This window comes from Cryptotermes secundus, unplaced genomic scaffold (assembly GCF_002891405.2).
Source record: "Cryptotermes secundus unplaced genomic scaffold, Csec_1.0 scaffold178, whole genome shotgun sequence".
Lineage (NCBI taxonomy): Eukaryota > Metazoa > Arthropoda > Insecta > Blattodea > Kalotermitidae > Cryptotermes > Cryptotermes secundus.
This window is the reverse complement of record NW_019728499.1, coordinates 715,987-732,231: the sequence shown is the minus strand read 5'-3', so window position 1 is coordinate 732,231 and position 16,245 is coordinate 715,987. Positions and strand designations below refer to the sequence as shown.

General features: G+C 39.8%; 2 protein-coding genes across 5 annotated transcripts in view; one reads left to right on the top strand and one right to left on the bottom strand.

Annotated features, from left to right (window-relative positions):
- The window catches only part of LOC111865153 (histone-lysine N-methyltransferase SMYD3), a 21,745-nt gene extending 15,129 nt beyond the window's left edge, over nt 1–6,616 (bottom strand). The window contains exons 1-4 of the mRNA XM_023852925.2: nt 6,238–6,616; nt 4,439–4,610; nt 1,682–1,751; nt 165–292 (exon numbers count right to left, since the gene is read on the bottom strand). Of these exons, the coding sequence (XP_023708693.1) occupies nt 165–292; nt 1,682–1,751; nt 4,439–4,610; nt 6,238–6,362 (495 nt within the window). The 5' untranslated portion in view covers nt 6,363–6,616. The remainder of the gene's footprint in view (nt 1–164; nt 293–1,681; nt 1,752–4,438; nt 4,611–6,237) is intronic.
- A 68-nt stretch (nt 6,617–6,684) lies between these two features.
- LOC111865154 (torsin-1A) overlaps nt 6,685–16,245 on the top strand; it is a 21,367-nt gene continuing 11,806 nt past the window's right edge. For 3 of the 4 annotated variants that reach the window (XR_002842931.1, XR_002842930.1, XM_023852926.1), the window contains exons 1-4: nt 6,685–6,784; nt 10,303–10,492; nt 13,693–13,958; nt 15,693–15,844. Coding sequence is in view for 1 of the 4 variants with exons in the window: in XM_023852926.1 (XP_023708694.1) it covers nt 10,306–10,492; nt 13,693–13,958; nt 15,693–15,844 (605 nt within the window). In the remaining 3 variants the exon portion in view is untranslated. Of the gene's footprint in view, nt 6,785–6,823; nt 7,013–10,302; nt 10,493–13,692; nt 13,959–15,692; nt 15,845–16,245 lie in introns of those variants that run through there. The other variant, XR_002842932.2, reaches the window with a different exon arrangement.

Below are 16,245 nucleotides of genomic sequence, written 5' to 3'. Positions count from 1 at the left end.
GAAAATAGCGTTACAACTCATCATGTGAAACAAAAGTGAATGAATATTAAACAACATATAAGCCTCAAAAAAGCCTCAGTAGCCCCGGTTAAGCCGCAAACCGGTTAATCCGCCCCCGGATAATCGAGAGTTGACTGTACTAATGTAATTCCTACCATACTTACCCTACCATAAATTCCCATCAGTTCTGCTGAGTTTGGCAAATTACTCTCCCCAATAAAATCAATTAAAACTCCATACAAGGAAGTGAAATGCTCCATCCTTTTTTGATCCTGCTTCAAATCTGAGTAATCTGGAAAAAAAAAAATGGAAATTTTCAGACTGTGTTCTTCTGAGTTGACATTGAATTGTTTTCTAAGTGAATACCAACATTTCACAGAAAAATTTTGTCCCCGTCTTCAGGTCAAATAAAAATTATTCACATTTTTAATAAAGAAGAAACTACTACTGAATTCTCTTACATAATTGAGTCGATGGAAAGGAGACTGGATAATACCACACAATCTTCCCAAAATATTATTAGGAAGATCACGTAAAGGATGAGCTGGGTGGGACACAGCATGTGCATCTGAGAGACAGGATATGCATACAAACTACTGGTCATAAAGCCTGAGGAGCAGACACCACCTGAAAGACCTAGGTAAAGGTGAGAGGATTTCGAAGAAGTAGGAAGGGAGGGTATGGACTGGATTCATCTGGTTCAGAATAGTACCAATGGTGGGCTCTTATGAATGCTGTAAGAAAACTCTGGGTTCCATAAAAAGCAGGAAATGTCTTGAATGGCTGATTGGCTACTAGCTTCATAAGCACTATATATACGGTCTCAATGTCATTAAATAACAAACTTAAATAGAGTAATCTGCTCCTGAAGTAACTGAGTGTGTGAGCAAGTGAGATGCCTAGCTACTTAGTTAATTAGTAAGTCTGTTTATTTGTTATGTGAAATACTGAAGCCAAAAATGCTTAAACTAAATTAAATATCTATCAAAACTAACAATTAGGATATATCATTGAGAACATGCTGGGTTGCAAGTTGCATGTTGTTTGAATAGAATTCCAACTTATGAAATTCTGGAAGCTACTCCTGCTTCCATTGACATGGATTATTTGAGGTCAACTATGTAGCCTCAGGAGTGTGGTACATCAAACAACATTTACTTGTGTGACTGAGATCCTAGTGGCTTGTTTAAGAATTAATATCCTCCAAGATCTAACCAAACTTGCCAGCGTCAGACTACTGAATCAATGAAGAGATGGAAAATGCAGCTACTGTGATATCAGGCAGTGTTAGAAGTTTATGTGAATAGATTTTAAGAGCACATTAAATGTGGGGAATGCTTACCATTTGCTAACCCTAAAAATCAACACATTACTCTTCTGGCTTTCCCAAACCAAGCAAACAATTTAACTGAACAAATTCACAATAATCTCCAGCTATGGAACATGGATGGCAATATATGGAGAACTGCTGCAAAATGACATAACTGGAAGTATGATTTGCAAATACACAAGCTATGAAGCTGTGGCCAGCCAGCAGTGAGAGTTGTTCTTCAACTTGGAGGCAGAATATGAGTCAAAGAAGACCCTAGACTAGGGACTAAGATATTGTAGGGAGATGGAAACAAATGTAATAATTTCTGCATTTACAAACAACATACATATGCATCAATAAACTACTCACGTGACATGAGATCTTTGAATTTTCTGAAGCCTGTTTCTGAATAATAACCTTTCTCTAAGTCACCTCCTCTCTATAAATGTAGAACATACAAAAGCATTTATAAAAATATTTCCAAAACATGCATTATTTAAACAAATGCTCTTTCTTTCATACATTTTACAATGAAAAATGACAGTGCATAAATTATGCAGTCAAATTACACTACATCATTTATGTTTTATCTCCCTATATTAAGATTCTATACAATAAAGTAAAGGTAAATTTGTCCATGTACTTAACTAATTCTCTGCACTTCTAATCACAGTCTTCCTGCTTCTGTGACTTCTATTTTGATCACCACATTCATTTTTCAATTCTCTTGATAAGATGTGTTTCCTTTAAAGTTTATTTCTTAGCAATGCTCTATATTGATCAAGTATTAGGTGATACAGAGTATAGATTTGTAATTTGTAAATGACTTCCATACAAGGAACTAATAGTTAGGAACAGTGTGCTCCTTCTAGCCAAAATATTTCTTAATCTCTACTCTTCTACATATTTAATAGCAGACTTCCATCAGAGTTCCAGAAATACACTCATCAGAGGCAATTTAACAAAAGGTAGCGGCAGACATAAAAGCATTTCTGTGAAAAACAATGTGAAACTATCAACAAACTAATTCTGAAAAGTGTTAAGCACATTTAAGTTATATTGCTGGAGCCCTGTTTCCATACATCAAATCTGATCAGTCACATAAACAAATCTAACGCTAGGTAACACCCTATGCCTCTAACAGGCCTCGGAGGCCCATAGGGTGGTGAGACCTCAAACCTCCCACATTTTCTTGACAGTCAACTCCAAGACAGTGGTTAGGCTGTCAGCCTTATGAGCCAGCTGCCCTCTATCCCCAGGAAGAATCCTAGTACTCATTTCTGTTAGAGGCTGAGTCAACCTCAGGGCAATAGTGTGGCTGGAAGGGTTAGGTCAACTGAATAATCCAATGACCTCATTGGGAATCGAATCCGCGACCCTCCAGCTTGTAGCATAGTGCCTCAACCAGCTATGCTACTGCATGCCTCCAACCGGTCATATGCAACACATAAAATATATGAGTAAACAATCTGAACACAGTTAAGAGTAAAATTAATATTGCAGCCTTCATTCCAATCACTTCCACTCATTCTGATTTTAATTTATCCTTGAAGTACCTCATTTCACTTCTACTGCACTCCAAATACTGACATTTCAAAATATTTTAGTGAAAAAGAAAGTACTAACAAAATTTCTGACTTATCTACATTAGGTAACTTGCATGTGGTCACTTTTACACAGACAACTTTCCTATGCAAAAAGAATTTATCACATAATGACATGGACACAACTTGAGTTATTGCTTTCACCACTGGCAGCGTGAAGAACCCAGTCAACAAAAACAGGAGAAGTGATGCAATTCACTTCTTAAAACTTATATACCAAAAGTTGAAGATTTAATTAACTTCAAATATACTTTTTGGGGGGGTTCTATCCAGTCACATCAGAATAAATGTAGTGAGAACTTTGCATTACTAATGTTTTTGCTGACATACAGTGTCCTCTTAACTTTACTTCTACATAAACAATTACAATTACAAGTCTTATATTAATAACTGATAAAACTATATTGCACTAAACCAACTGAATGGAACAGTCTTTCTTGAGAAGTGGGAGTACCTCAGATACTCAAAAATTTCCAAATCTTTTATGAAACCCAAAGGTCCATTACTGTGTTCACAAAAACCTACCGCCAATCCCTATCCTGAGACAAAGAAATCTAGTCCACATCCTACCACCTTACTTCTTCATGGATGAAAGGTAAGTGATAAAGTTATCTTTGTGCTTCACACTCTGCTACATAACACCCCAGGAAAGAGCCTCTGACACCCGCTGGGTGGACTCTCAACACTGTGGAGTACAGAAAATATTCTTGCTCTTGCTGAAAATCGAACCCTGGCAGTTCAGTCCCTAGTCTGTCACTACACCAACTGAGCCATGATCGCTCCATGATCAAGCATCATGCCATGAATATGTGTGGGGAGCAGAAGTTTGGCTCTATGCATTCTTAACCTTGGCATTAGAGAGAGGTGAGCAGTAAACGCCATACCCTGGCCACTTTACCCCTGTAGATGACTCCAGTACCCAACGAACAGGAAGCCAGGTGGGCCTCAGAGGCTGTCAGGACAGGTGGGGAAGAAAGAAATCCCCTGCACCTGCCAAGAATCAAACTTTGATTCTCTGGTCATCCAGGCCATAGCACAGTCACTATACTGACTGAGCTACACCAGCTCTCATCCATTTTAATATTATCTTGAGATCTATCTTTAGGTCTCCCAAGTCATACCTTTACTATACATGAAATAGATGAGGCACATTGAAAACGCAGGAGAAATGGGCAATAAGACACAATTTTAGTCAGTAAACATGAAGTCAATGGATCACTTGGGAGACCTAGGAATAGATGGGAGGATAATATTAAGCTGCTCTCAGAGGAATAGGGTATGAAAATCACTTCATTCCACTAACCGACATATATTCATTAATCATCATACCACCAATGCTGAATATTCTCGATACTGACAGCGTCACCAAACAGCAAAAGCAAGAAGGTAAAGAAAGAAGATATGAACATGGATTCATATGGCTCAGGAGAGGGTCACATGGTGGGCTCTCCTGAACACAGCATATACTTTCTTGACCAGTGGAGAAGGACTTTGTTCCATATTGCTAGGAAACAAGATGTACCTGTAACTTGAATATAATCCTAGCCAAAAGCCGGGCAGCATCTGGAACAATCCTCGGTGATACTCTTCGTAAGTTGCTGCATTCCTGCTTATGGTCAGCCCAGGATTCCTTCTGACAATCTCGATTACAGTAGTAAACATACTGACACCCTGAACACTTTAACAGTCTTTTTCTGGAAGAGTAAATACTTAATTTACTGGACGGAAGAGGCAGATCAAGGACACACTGGAGAGAGTATTCTGCAATTGGTCCAAGAATGAAAATTATTTAATCATGAAGACTAGCAGAAGATTAAATACAGGACTCACATGATCGTGTTCAACAGCAGAAAACAGAAAGTCAGGGAGGTCTCTGCAATGCTTACATGGTGACTTTCAAAATCAGTTTCTTCCCTCTGCAGTTTCATGACTTCCATCAATATGACTGGCTCTGTTGACCTTAATTTGACTCCTGTCTGAATGTTATCACACTCTGGCATACAGATTTGTGATGAGACATTTGGCATTACAGCATTTAAGTGCAATGTATTTGAAAATCTACAGATGGCATTTCAGGTGTAAGTACACAGCACAATGGTAGCATAGTAAAGTAAAGGTATCCCTGTAAGAGGTCCTGGAGACCCATAGAGTTGTGAGACGTTGAGGCTCCCACATTTTCTAGACAATCAGCTCACAGATGGTGCTGAGCTTGTCAGCCTTACACACTGGCCACCCTTTACCCCCAAGAATATTCCTGGTACTCATTTTGTTGGATACTGAGTTGACCCCAGGGCCATAGTGTGGTTGGAAGAATTAGGTAAACTGAAAAAATCCACCCCATCGGGATTCTATCCCGCAACCTTACGGCTTGTATCATAGTACCTCAACCAACTACGCTACCGCGTGCCCCCAATGGTACCAAAGAGACTGTAGTTATAATACTGATTACAGCATAAAAGTTTGAATTTTGACTGGAATCAATATCTTTCCTAACAATCACCTGTATTGATCAGATGTGATCTGTTACCAAAGAAATCCATACAGGATATGTTAAGAGCTTACAGATGAATAAAATGAATATTGTATCATAGCATTCTGTAGCACATCATTTATTTAATCCTATTAGTTATTAGCTGTCTCATGGATAATAACTACCAGGAATAAATGAGTAAACTGAGTTTTCTGACTAACTTTCCTAAGGTTGCAGATTCTTTTAACTGGCACAAATGCTGGGTGACCATCGAGGCAGGCAAGAATTCTCTATGTGAAATTTATGAGACTGGTCCAAATCAAATACCTATGGGCATCATTTTATGGTTAAGAAAAGCATTCTTTAAACTGCACAAAGAACTAATCGCTAATATCAATCTTGTAAGCAGCACATTAAAGACTAAAACATGGTACCATTCACTTCAGAATATTTTGTTTTCTTGTCTCCTATCTACAAAACGCAAAATTAAAATACACAAAACTATTATCTTATGTTAGTATGGGTGTGAAAATTGGTCTTTTATATGTATTCACACATATTATGGGTGGTTGAGAACAGATTTATGTGGTTAACTTTGGAATAATACGTGGCTTCTCACTGTGCAGCATTCTCCCCGTTCTGTTACTTCGTCCTGATCTGAATCGTGTTTTTCAAGAACGAGAAATGTAAACAACAAATAAATAAAATAATTTCTGGAAACAGACTATAGGTGGGATTTTATCACTACTAAGTCTCAGGCCTGATTTTGCTTTAATAATAAGTATATCATAGGATTAACTTACAATTGAAGAGTCTAGAAAATTTTATTCAACTGAAAGCAATCAACTCACCTTCTGAAGCAATTGTCACACCGGTCTCCTCTCAGTTTAGATTTCAGTATATAAACAAATGGTCGTTCAGTTAAAAGAACTGATCCTTTCCGCACTGGCAACACTTGTTTAAACTTTGTTTTCATTGTCTTGATATATCAAATGTGTGTTAAGAACAACTTAACGTCTTAAGAACAAAAAATATCATACCCTCTTTGCATTCTCTGTAACACTGCACCATTACGACTGCACAATAGCTCGTGAGTTCGAACGATTATTTTTAGAAACACACTAGACGCATTATGATGTCCTCTACTGCTGCGATATGCTCTTTTTATATATTCCTCTCACCAAAAATACATACACCACATACTTCCTAGAAGACGCCAATTCTCCAAGGTCACACGCAAATCAGCTGTTGTACAATAACACGCACCTGAGCACCTGAGAGCCTAGGATTGCTTGCGCTCAGTGCTTTCTTGCCAATGCAGATGGAATACGACGTTCTTTGGATATCGATTAGAGTGGGTGGAAACGTGTATAGGAAAGGTTATGTGGCAGTTACGAGGTAATATATAATGAAAATTATTTGTAATAAGTACACGTTACTGAAAACCCGAACGGATCCGGAAGCGTACCGGTGCTGGCATTTTCACACGCATTATTCGTAAATAATCGTATTGTCACCAAAGTGTTAATTGGTTTTCTTCCAAAAATATGATTTAACTAACCATCATGTTGACAGGTTTACATGTGTTACAATGAAAAATGTGATTGTACAAAAAAATAATGATTTGTAAGTGTACCATCTTTGTTTATGGACATTATATATGAATTCTTTTAGAACTGAATTGATTTTATTCCGTACGTTACTATTACTGAGTAAGATTGTACCAGATAATATTCAGCCGCATGGCTGTAAGGCAGTTTTTCACTGCTGACATAGCATATAATATATACTTGTTGCTACAACACCAGACAGACCAACGTTATTACTTAGTAATCTATGCTAACCATTCTCATTTTTTTTTCCTGTGGCGCTACAGCCCCAATTTGGGCCTAGGCCTACCTCCATGAAACTCTCCGTTTCACTTCGGTTTACTAGATCTTACACATACGATAGGACTCCTTGGGTGAGTGATCAGCTCGTCGCAAGGCCTTTACCTGTAGACAAACACAGAAAAACGCACGCAAACATCCATGCCCTGAGTGGGATTCGAACCCACGATCTCGGTTTCCGAGAGAGCGAGGACAGTGCATGCCTTAGACCGCTCGGCTACAGTGACCGGCAACCATTCTCATGCTTGATTGAATTTGCTGACAGCTTTTCTATCACCTAAATCAATAGTAGTCATATCATTTGTATTAGCCATATCTCAGTTATCTTCTAAGCATAGCTTACCCAGTATCATTTTTATGTAAAACTTGATTATGTGAGTTGCAGGGATACAAACTCTATGATAGAGGTGTAGAAAGGTATCCCTTGCCATATTTTTGGACTAACCACACTTAAAAGTCAGATGCTTAGAACCAGTGTGCTTTTTACCCCCAGACTATGAGTGGAGGCTTCTGGATGTTCAGAACAAAGAGTTCTGGCTACAAGAGACAACATGTGCAATGTGATGTTCTGTTTCACCAAACTTCCAGCTTGCATACAGTTCCAATTTGAAAAACAAAATACACTTAAGATCTAAAAGTTTGTGCCGGTGGTATATTGCTGCAAGTATTATGTTTTTGGACATTATTCGTCATCTTGTCTATTTTTTTAAAAAATTGTCCTGTTTATTTTCCAAAACACAACGTTACAGAGACTGGATTCTGTCCCCGTCCTCAGGTAAAACCTACTCAGTTGGGTCCAATAGATATTATATCTCCAGAGATAGGGGCTAGCTCTATAGGACCCAACTGAGTAGGTTTTACCTGAGGACGGGGACAGAATCCAGTCTCCGAAACGTTGTGTTTTGAAAAAGAAACAGGACGGTTTTTTAAAAATAGAGAAGACAATGGATATTGTCCAAAAACATAATACTTGTAGCAAAATACACTTACTAAACAGGCAGCATCCAGAGATCATGTACTTCAGATGCATTCTCACTGCCACACAAATAATCTATCCATGCTTATTAATAGTTAATACCACCATTATTAATATTGTTTTATAAAGAACTAACCTGCCAACTTCAATTATGATGGCTTTACTTCCTCATCCCATGTAACTGCAGTGCTGCTGAAAGTAGTGTGTTTATCTTGGGTCTGGTAACCCTCTATCTGTCAAGGAAATCTTCAGAGTATCACTTGTGAAGTGTACTCACTTGTATATCCACCTTATTGTGAACAGAATATCCCCTTCTGCCTCTCTTGGCAGTATCAGATTTTACTATTCCAGGCACTGTGTCTGTAAATTGTGATTTATAGCAGGTCTAACAATGCCAGGAGCTGTCTCCAGTATTTCCTTATATTAGATGGTACCCTCAGTTCTGTAGAAGACACTTATTGCCTTTCCTCGTGGTACGGTACATGTATCAGAGAATTTAACATTTGGCTTGTACTGTAGCTGGATAGGAGTTAGAGGAACTGCAATTAGTTATTTTGCTTGGGAAGGCATGTTCAGCATGCCTAGGAATCGTCGGAGCTGACTGGTGGTCTTCGGAGGGGGACAGTCCTGGAGATGGGCCACTCGGTCTTCCAGTGGTTCGGAACCCTTGGGTGCTCTGAAGACGCACTTTGACGGCTTGATAATGATCCCTTACCTCTGTAGTTGGTTGAAGAGAGCATGTAGGTGTTCGTGCTCTTTGAGTGACCGGGAGAAGACAAGGATGTCATCTAAGTATACGAAGCAGAAGTCAAATCCCCGTAGAATGTCGTCCATGAAACGCTGGAAGGTCTGGGCAGCGTTGTGCAGGCCGAATGACATGAATGGGAATTTGAAGAGGCCGACTGGAGTGGTGATGGTAGTCTTCTGTATGTCTTCAGGGTGGACAGGGATTTGATTGTAGGCTCTCACCAGGTCAGTTTTGGAAAAGCTGGTGGGAGTAGTCATGGATATGGCGGACAGGGTAACAGTCAGGGATTGTTCGGGAGTTCAGCGCTCTGTAATCGCCGCATGGACGCCAAACGTTGTCTTTCTTGGGCACGATGTGTAGTGCCGAGGATCAGGAACTCTCTGAACGGCGAGCTGTACCATCCCACAACATGGCGTCGAACTTGGCTTTTAGGATAGCAAGCCAGTCCTGTGCCAGTCACCTAGGTCGGCAGGTTACTGGTGGGCTAGGTACAGTCCTGATGTGGTGGACAGTATTGTGTCATACCTCGCGCTGGACTCCGGCTGGGCGGGCCAGGTCTGGGAACTCTGTGAGGAGGTTGTCGACCGGTGTGTCGCTGATGGTCTTTACACTAGGGATCAGTGCGTCGGCCGCTGAGGCCGTGTCTGAATGGTGTGTATATATGTAATGTGTTTTTGTACTTTTTGTCCTTTATGGGGACACTGGTGCTGTAGGACATTGTTGGTACTAATAGTCGCGTGAAGCAGCCTCCATAGTCTAGAGGTAACATTCCCACCTCATGACTCGTAGTACGCGGGTTCAAATACCCGGCGGAGGTCGTCGAATTTTTAAGGGCAGAAAAATTCAGGGAACAAGTCCTCCGGGAGGGACTTTAAGCCGTGGGTCCCGTGTCATAGATTTACGGCACATAAAAGAACCTCATGTCTCTAGGAGACCTCTGAGCTAAATTTGGCCAAAGTAGTTTCCAATGCCTCCAGTAGATGGGGAAGTATTAGGTACCACTGCCAGAGGAGGGGCAACCTCTCTGACAGAAAGGGACTAACTATTAGATACCAGTGCCAGTAGAGGATCGGAACCTCGCTGGCAGAAAGGGGCTGATAGCAAGCACCAGTACCGGTAGGGTATGGAGACAGTGGAAATTAAAGGGGGACGCACAATGGACCAATAACTAGTGTAAGTGCATGGGGAAACACACCCCCTCAATACTGAATACTGAATATGTAATGACTTTATAGCTTTCCCTGTTATTTTGTAACAACATATGACAAATCACTGCAAAATGACATTTCTTTCTTTCTTTCAGAGAATGATTTGTGATTGGAAAATAATACATTTATTCATCACCCTCCTATGGACAGGTACCATAGCAAGTTTTGATCCTCTGAGTGTAACAGGAATCGGTGTTGGAGCAGGATCAATGTTCTCTGCAAACTGGAATAAAATGTTCTGCATTTTGGGGGAGTGCTGTTATGAGATACCACATAATTTGACAAGTAAGACTTCTTTTGCTGGATGTAACATATGGAAAATTTTAAATTCATGCATGAAAATGTTGATATTGAGTTTAAGAATTTGATTAATAAAATGTACTGTTACTTTATGTGTGTAAAAATATAACTATCCCATTTCTTCTGTTTCCTACTGCATACCTAGTAGACAACACCCAAAGATATTACATATGAAATTTATTTCATACTCTTACCAGTGTGTACAGTAGCCATGGCCATAAAAGTGAGGTGCAAGTACAGTTGTAGGCATTTTTATGCAATCAAATCATAATTATAGGTATTTCTTTTCTAATTAAATTAGTAAACTTTCATTTCCATAGAGGGGACAGAGTCAGTGAACTGATGAGCGCAATGTGCTCAGGTGTAAGTGGCCCCATGGTGAACCAATCCAGAGAGTCTATTTGGAAGCCTTACAGACTAAGAGAGCAGATGAGAGGTTTCCATGAGGTGCTTAGGCAGAAGCCATCCTTCCTGTTCATACAATCAAATGTCAAGTTACCTCCATGTATCTTCATTTGGTGGAGAGGATGCTGGTGTTATGGAGCTGTGTGGCATCCATAGTTGATGCTCTGCTCTGCCATGGCTGTCTGGTGAGGATTTCTTAACTGGATGTGCATTATATTCTATCAGATAGCTACACAGCTACTATTATGAAGATCCCAAATGTAACATATGAATTTCCATAACCTGCTCAAAGAGAAACAGCCTTCCATATTTATGTTCTTAGGGTGGAGTTCGATTTCTCTCATGTCCCTGGTAGTGCACTCCAAGCAACTGGATATTTTTGGTGAGGATACTGGTGTCATCTAGCTACGAAGATTGACAACCCAGAAGACTACAATTTAAACTTTTACCATTGAAAACCTCAAGTCTCATACCTGGTCATTGTTTAGAAACATGTAGTGCCACTATGATAGATCTTCCGTGTAGGATTTGGATAATGTTTGCAGTTCATGTTCACTTTTGCTGTCCTCAAGCCATCATAGTGTAACGTCTTTTCGTTACTGAAGACGCCGTAGAGATGGTTAATTGGTTTATTTAACAATCTACAAGTAACGGCTACAATTACTTATCACACAGTTGCGGGGTTTCACACTTTATAACCCTAATCGCATTAATCTGTTAACACTGTTGCGGGGTTTCACGATTTATAACCCTATGCGCAAATCAGTTCACTCTGTCTTCAGTAGTATACACGTTGACAGTAGGGGAGCTATGGATCACTGTATCACACGCTCCCAATTACACAATCACACACACGTCCGGTTCTTCTTTCCGCGACGGCTGCTATACTCCAACTGTAGTTGGCTGACTGGAGAACTGTTGATAACACACTAACTCGTAGGCTTGCTCAGAACTATCTTCGGCGATGGCCACGTTATAACTCGACTCGGCGACTGTTGCTATATGTCCACTCGGCTCGGCGACTGTTACCTTATAACTTGGTGGCTGTCACAGTACAACCAACTGGTAGCTGCTGTGCAGTTCCCTTATATAGCCGCAGTGGTGCCTGTTGTGTTCCACATCACAGTAGGAAGTTGATTACGGGTACGTAGCGTTGCGCGTTACGTCACCGCGGAGGGGTGGGAGGGAGCGCTACGTTACCGCCACGCGCCTGTGGCCTGAGTTGCCACGTTGCTGCTGGGTAGGGAGGGGTTCTCCGTTGCGCAACATGTTACAATATGTTCTGCCATTTTTGATTCAAAAGGATTCTGGATTTGTGAATCTATTTCCTTCCACATGCAACCAAGTGAAATTATGTATGCTTACTTTCTTCTTTCTGGCAATGTGTTCCATACCCAAAAATACTTTTCCCCATAATTGCATTCTCTTGTAGGCTCACTTCAGTCACTGATCTCAAATATTTGAGGCTGGAGCCACACTGCAGTTCATAGAGAAAATCTTAAATTTATACATTTCAAACTCCCCAAAGAGATTGTCATCTACCCCGCCAACCTTCTTGGTACCACTCTGAAGCATAGGCCTGATTTCTCAGTTTCGTGATCATTTTTATAGATGGTAGGACTCCTTGGACAGGGGATCAGCTCGTCGCAAGGCCTCTACCTAAACACAGGAAAATGCGGGTGCGTGCATGCACGCACGCACCAAGCCACCCACCCACCCCAAACATCCATGCCCTGAGTGGGATTCGAACCCACAATTCTGGCTTCCAAGCAAGCGAAGACAGTACATGCCTTAGGCCGCTCAGCTACCGTGACCGGCAGATTGTCATCTGGCACTTCATAAATGGAGAAGAAGACTGATCTAAATATAATTATGTTGCTTTTATGTCCTGTGAATTTGTCAGGGATTATGCCTGTTTTTGACACAACATTTGAAATATAAATGATGTCAGGAGAATCTTATAAGGGAGATTTGAATCAAGATCTAAATAATGTTAAGTTTGTAAGATTTGAGGTTTTCATGGCGGTGACTATGAAGAAAGCAGTCTTTTGGGATTTGGCACCGTGTGTATGTGGTGTTAACCGACGTTTCGGAGGAACGTATCGTCTCCATCTTCAGGGTAGAAGGAAAAATATAAGAAATCCGCAAGCGAAGAGACCGTGAGAACCGGTACAAGCAGACTGGTGTTGGAAATNCCCCAGCTTAAGGGTTAGTGCCCAGCCTTTAACCTTGCCTTTCTCTCCCCCAACACAAAACCCTGCTTGTCACAGCTCCTTCCGACCCCACTGATTTCACTTGTAGACTTGCCCTTCCCCCCTTCCTTCACTGCTCTCACACAGCTGTGTATATTTCCAACACCAGTCTGTTTTTACCGATTCTCACAGTCTCTTCGCTTGCGGATTTCTTATATTTTTCCTTCTACCCTGAAGATGGAGGCGATACGTTCCTCCGAAACGTCGGTTAACACCACATATACACGGTGCCAAATCCCAGAAGACCGCTTTCTTCGATGTTAATTTTACCTCCAAGTTTGAATTGAAAATAATGCAGCAAAGTAGTCTGGTCAACTATGAGGCAATAATTTGTGTCACTAGGTTAAAACCATAACCAGTAAGGGTAATTGTTCGTTAATTCAGAAGTTGTATTGCTCCTTCATGAGATAAGGGAACATGAACACTGTAAACTCAAATTGAAAAATTCAACTTTTTATATTCAATTCTGTTTCTTTCATTTCCCATACAGGTGATCTGATAAAAATGCATTATTCCTCTGTGTTGCAGTGTTGGAATCATCTTTAAAAGAGCATCTATTTGGTCAGCATATTGCACGTGATGTTGTTACCCAGGCTATAAAAGCCCATTTCAAGGATCCTCCGCCTGGAAAGGCTTTGGTTCTTAGTTTCAACGGTTTACCTGGAGGTGGAAAGACTTTTGTCAGCCAGTTTATTATAAAGAGTTTGTATAAATCTGGACTTCAGAGCCAATATGTGCACTACTTTAATGGAAGAACTCATTTTCCCTTAAAGAGTAAAACTGACATATACAAGGTAAATATTTACACTCCTTTCTTTACAGTAAGCCGTGTACAAATACTAGTTGTAATGAAAACCTGTCAGACAGGTCTAACTTATTTAGAAACTTGCACAACTTTGAGAAAATACTTGGTGTGTGGAGCAAATAAGAAATTGAATCACTGAATATAACAGCCTTTTCAAAGAACCCATATTATATCAAAGTGTTGCATTAATGTAGCGTTCACTTCTTCTTCTCCTTCTCCTCCTCCTCCTCCTCCTCCTCCTCCTCCTCCTCCACCATGAAAGTGGGTGATGTGTTCTCCAAGAGCCAACTAAAAACTAAACAATTTTCAGTAAATTCTTTCTCCAGCATTTCGATTTTTGTCTGTGAGAGAGCTGTCTGTATAAATACATAACCAGTCTCATTAAGTTTATAGCATATGGATTGTTTCCAAAGATGCCAAATTCATTACTGATAAATTTGTCTCTCTCTCTCTCTCTTTTATACTTGAAGGAGGTCTATTTCATAATTTCCTCCAATCTTTACAATTCACTAGGACACACTCCATGCTTGTCCTTGCTCTTCTTAGTTTTCACAGAATCTGGCTTGGGTCAATTCATGAAGCTCAAAGTTAGAATTAATGATGTTCTCTTGATTTGTTTTCCTACATTTCTATTTTATAGTGTGTTTCATATGTTTATCATGTTTCTTCAGACATCTAAGAATATGACTGGCAGATGTGTAGAAGTCTTTGCTGTTTGTTGCCTTTATATTCAGGTGAATTCTTAAGATTTATGGGTTCTCTATTATTTACATCACATTTGTTTTTCAGTGGTGAGCTGAACTTTTGAACTGTCTTTTCTAGAATTCAGATTTTCAGAAAGTTGTGAAATGTCTAATTCTTAGATGCAACAATTTCTCTTTTAAGAAATGGTGCTTTTTCTCTGCATGTTTGCACATTTGTTGGGTTGTTTGACAATTCTGCTTTTTTCCTTGTTGTTTCTCTGTCATTTTTTAATCTTGTCAATAGATATGACCAAGACAGGCTTATGTTTTCGATATAGTACTATTATACAACCATCAACACTACATATTCATAATAAACAAATCTGGATTTGTGGTGAATCCATTATAATGGAGATGTGTAGGAGTATCTTCCTTTTTGTAATGTAATTCAATATTATTTGGTGAAATAAAATCTTATCCATTGTTTTCCCTGCTTCATTAACATTCTTGTATCTTAATTATGGAAATAAGCATTGAAGCCTCCAGCAACAAGGGTTCGTCTTTAAACATCTAAGAAACTAAGAGCAGGATTTTTTTTGGGGGGGGGGATGTATATTCCAAATACTTTAACGTAATTATCATTTTTGCAGATAGTCAGTTTGATAATTTCTGTCTTCTCATCAACATTTATACACTTAACAATACTAAATATATGCTTCAGTGGCTTGCAGGTGCCTATGAGAATGCCACTAGCAATTTTCTTAGATTTAGGAAGGAAATTAAAATGATAATTTTTGAAATGGAAACACTGGCTTCAAGTAATAAAAAAAAAATTCTTCTATTTCTAATGTCTTGTGAAGTTTTATAGTAAGTACCATGAAATGGATGGAGACCAGCCTAACTCCTTACTCTCCTGTTTTCTGGGCAACAATTACACCACAAATCACAGTATCCTCCCCCAACCCCAATTGACTGCATGCTTCAAACTGTTCTTCTTGTGTTGGAAAACTTCTATACCCAATGAAGTATTTACTTTTCAGATACATCTAGGTGACTGGATCAGGGGAAATGTGAGTCAATGTGGGAGGTCATTATTTCTTTTTGATGAGGTTGACAAAACACCAGAAGGAGTACTGGATGGTGTTAAGCCTTTCTTGGACTACCATGAACATATAGATGGAATAGATTTCAGGTAAGAGACTTTCTGGTTATCATTTGTTTAGTTACAGTGGCTAAATAGGGTAAAATCAGTTTAATATACAGGGTGTCTCAGGAGAAATGTGCCAAACTTCGGGAGGGTGTTCCTGANTGGCGAGTCCACGCACTGTACCTGTCAGCTGGCATGTCTTATCTATGTTTGTCCTTGAGTGTGGTGATTCACACTAGCTGTAAGTTCCCTTCAGTATACGTTGCAGCCGCGTTTTGAATGGGTGGTAGGTTAATTGTGCGAAGTTGCTGAAATGCCTTTTGTGTTTTCAAACGTGGAATATTGTGATATGCATTTTGTGTGTGGATTTTGCGGTGGCAATGCACGTGCTGCTGTTGAAGAATACCAAAGGCGTTTTCCCGATAGAAGGATTACATGTCGAAGTG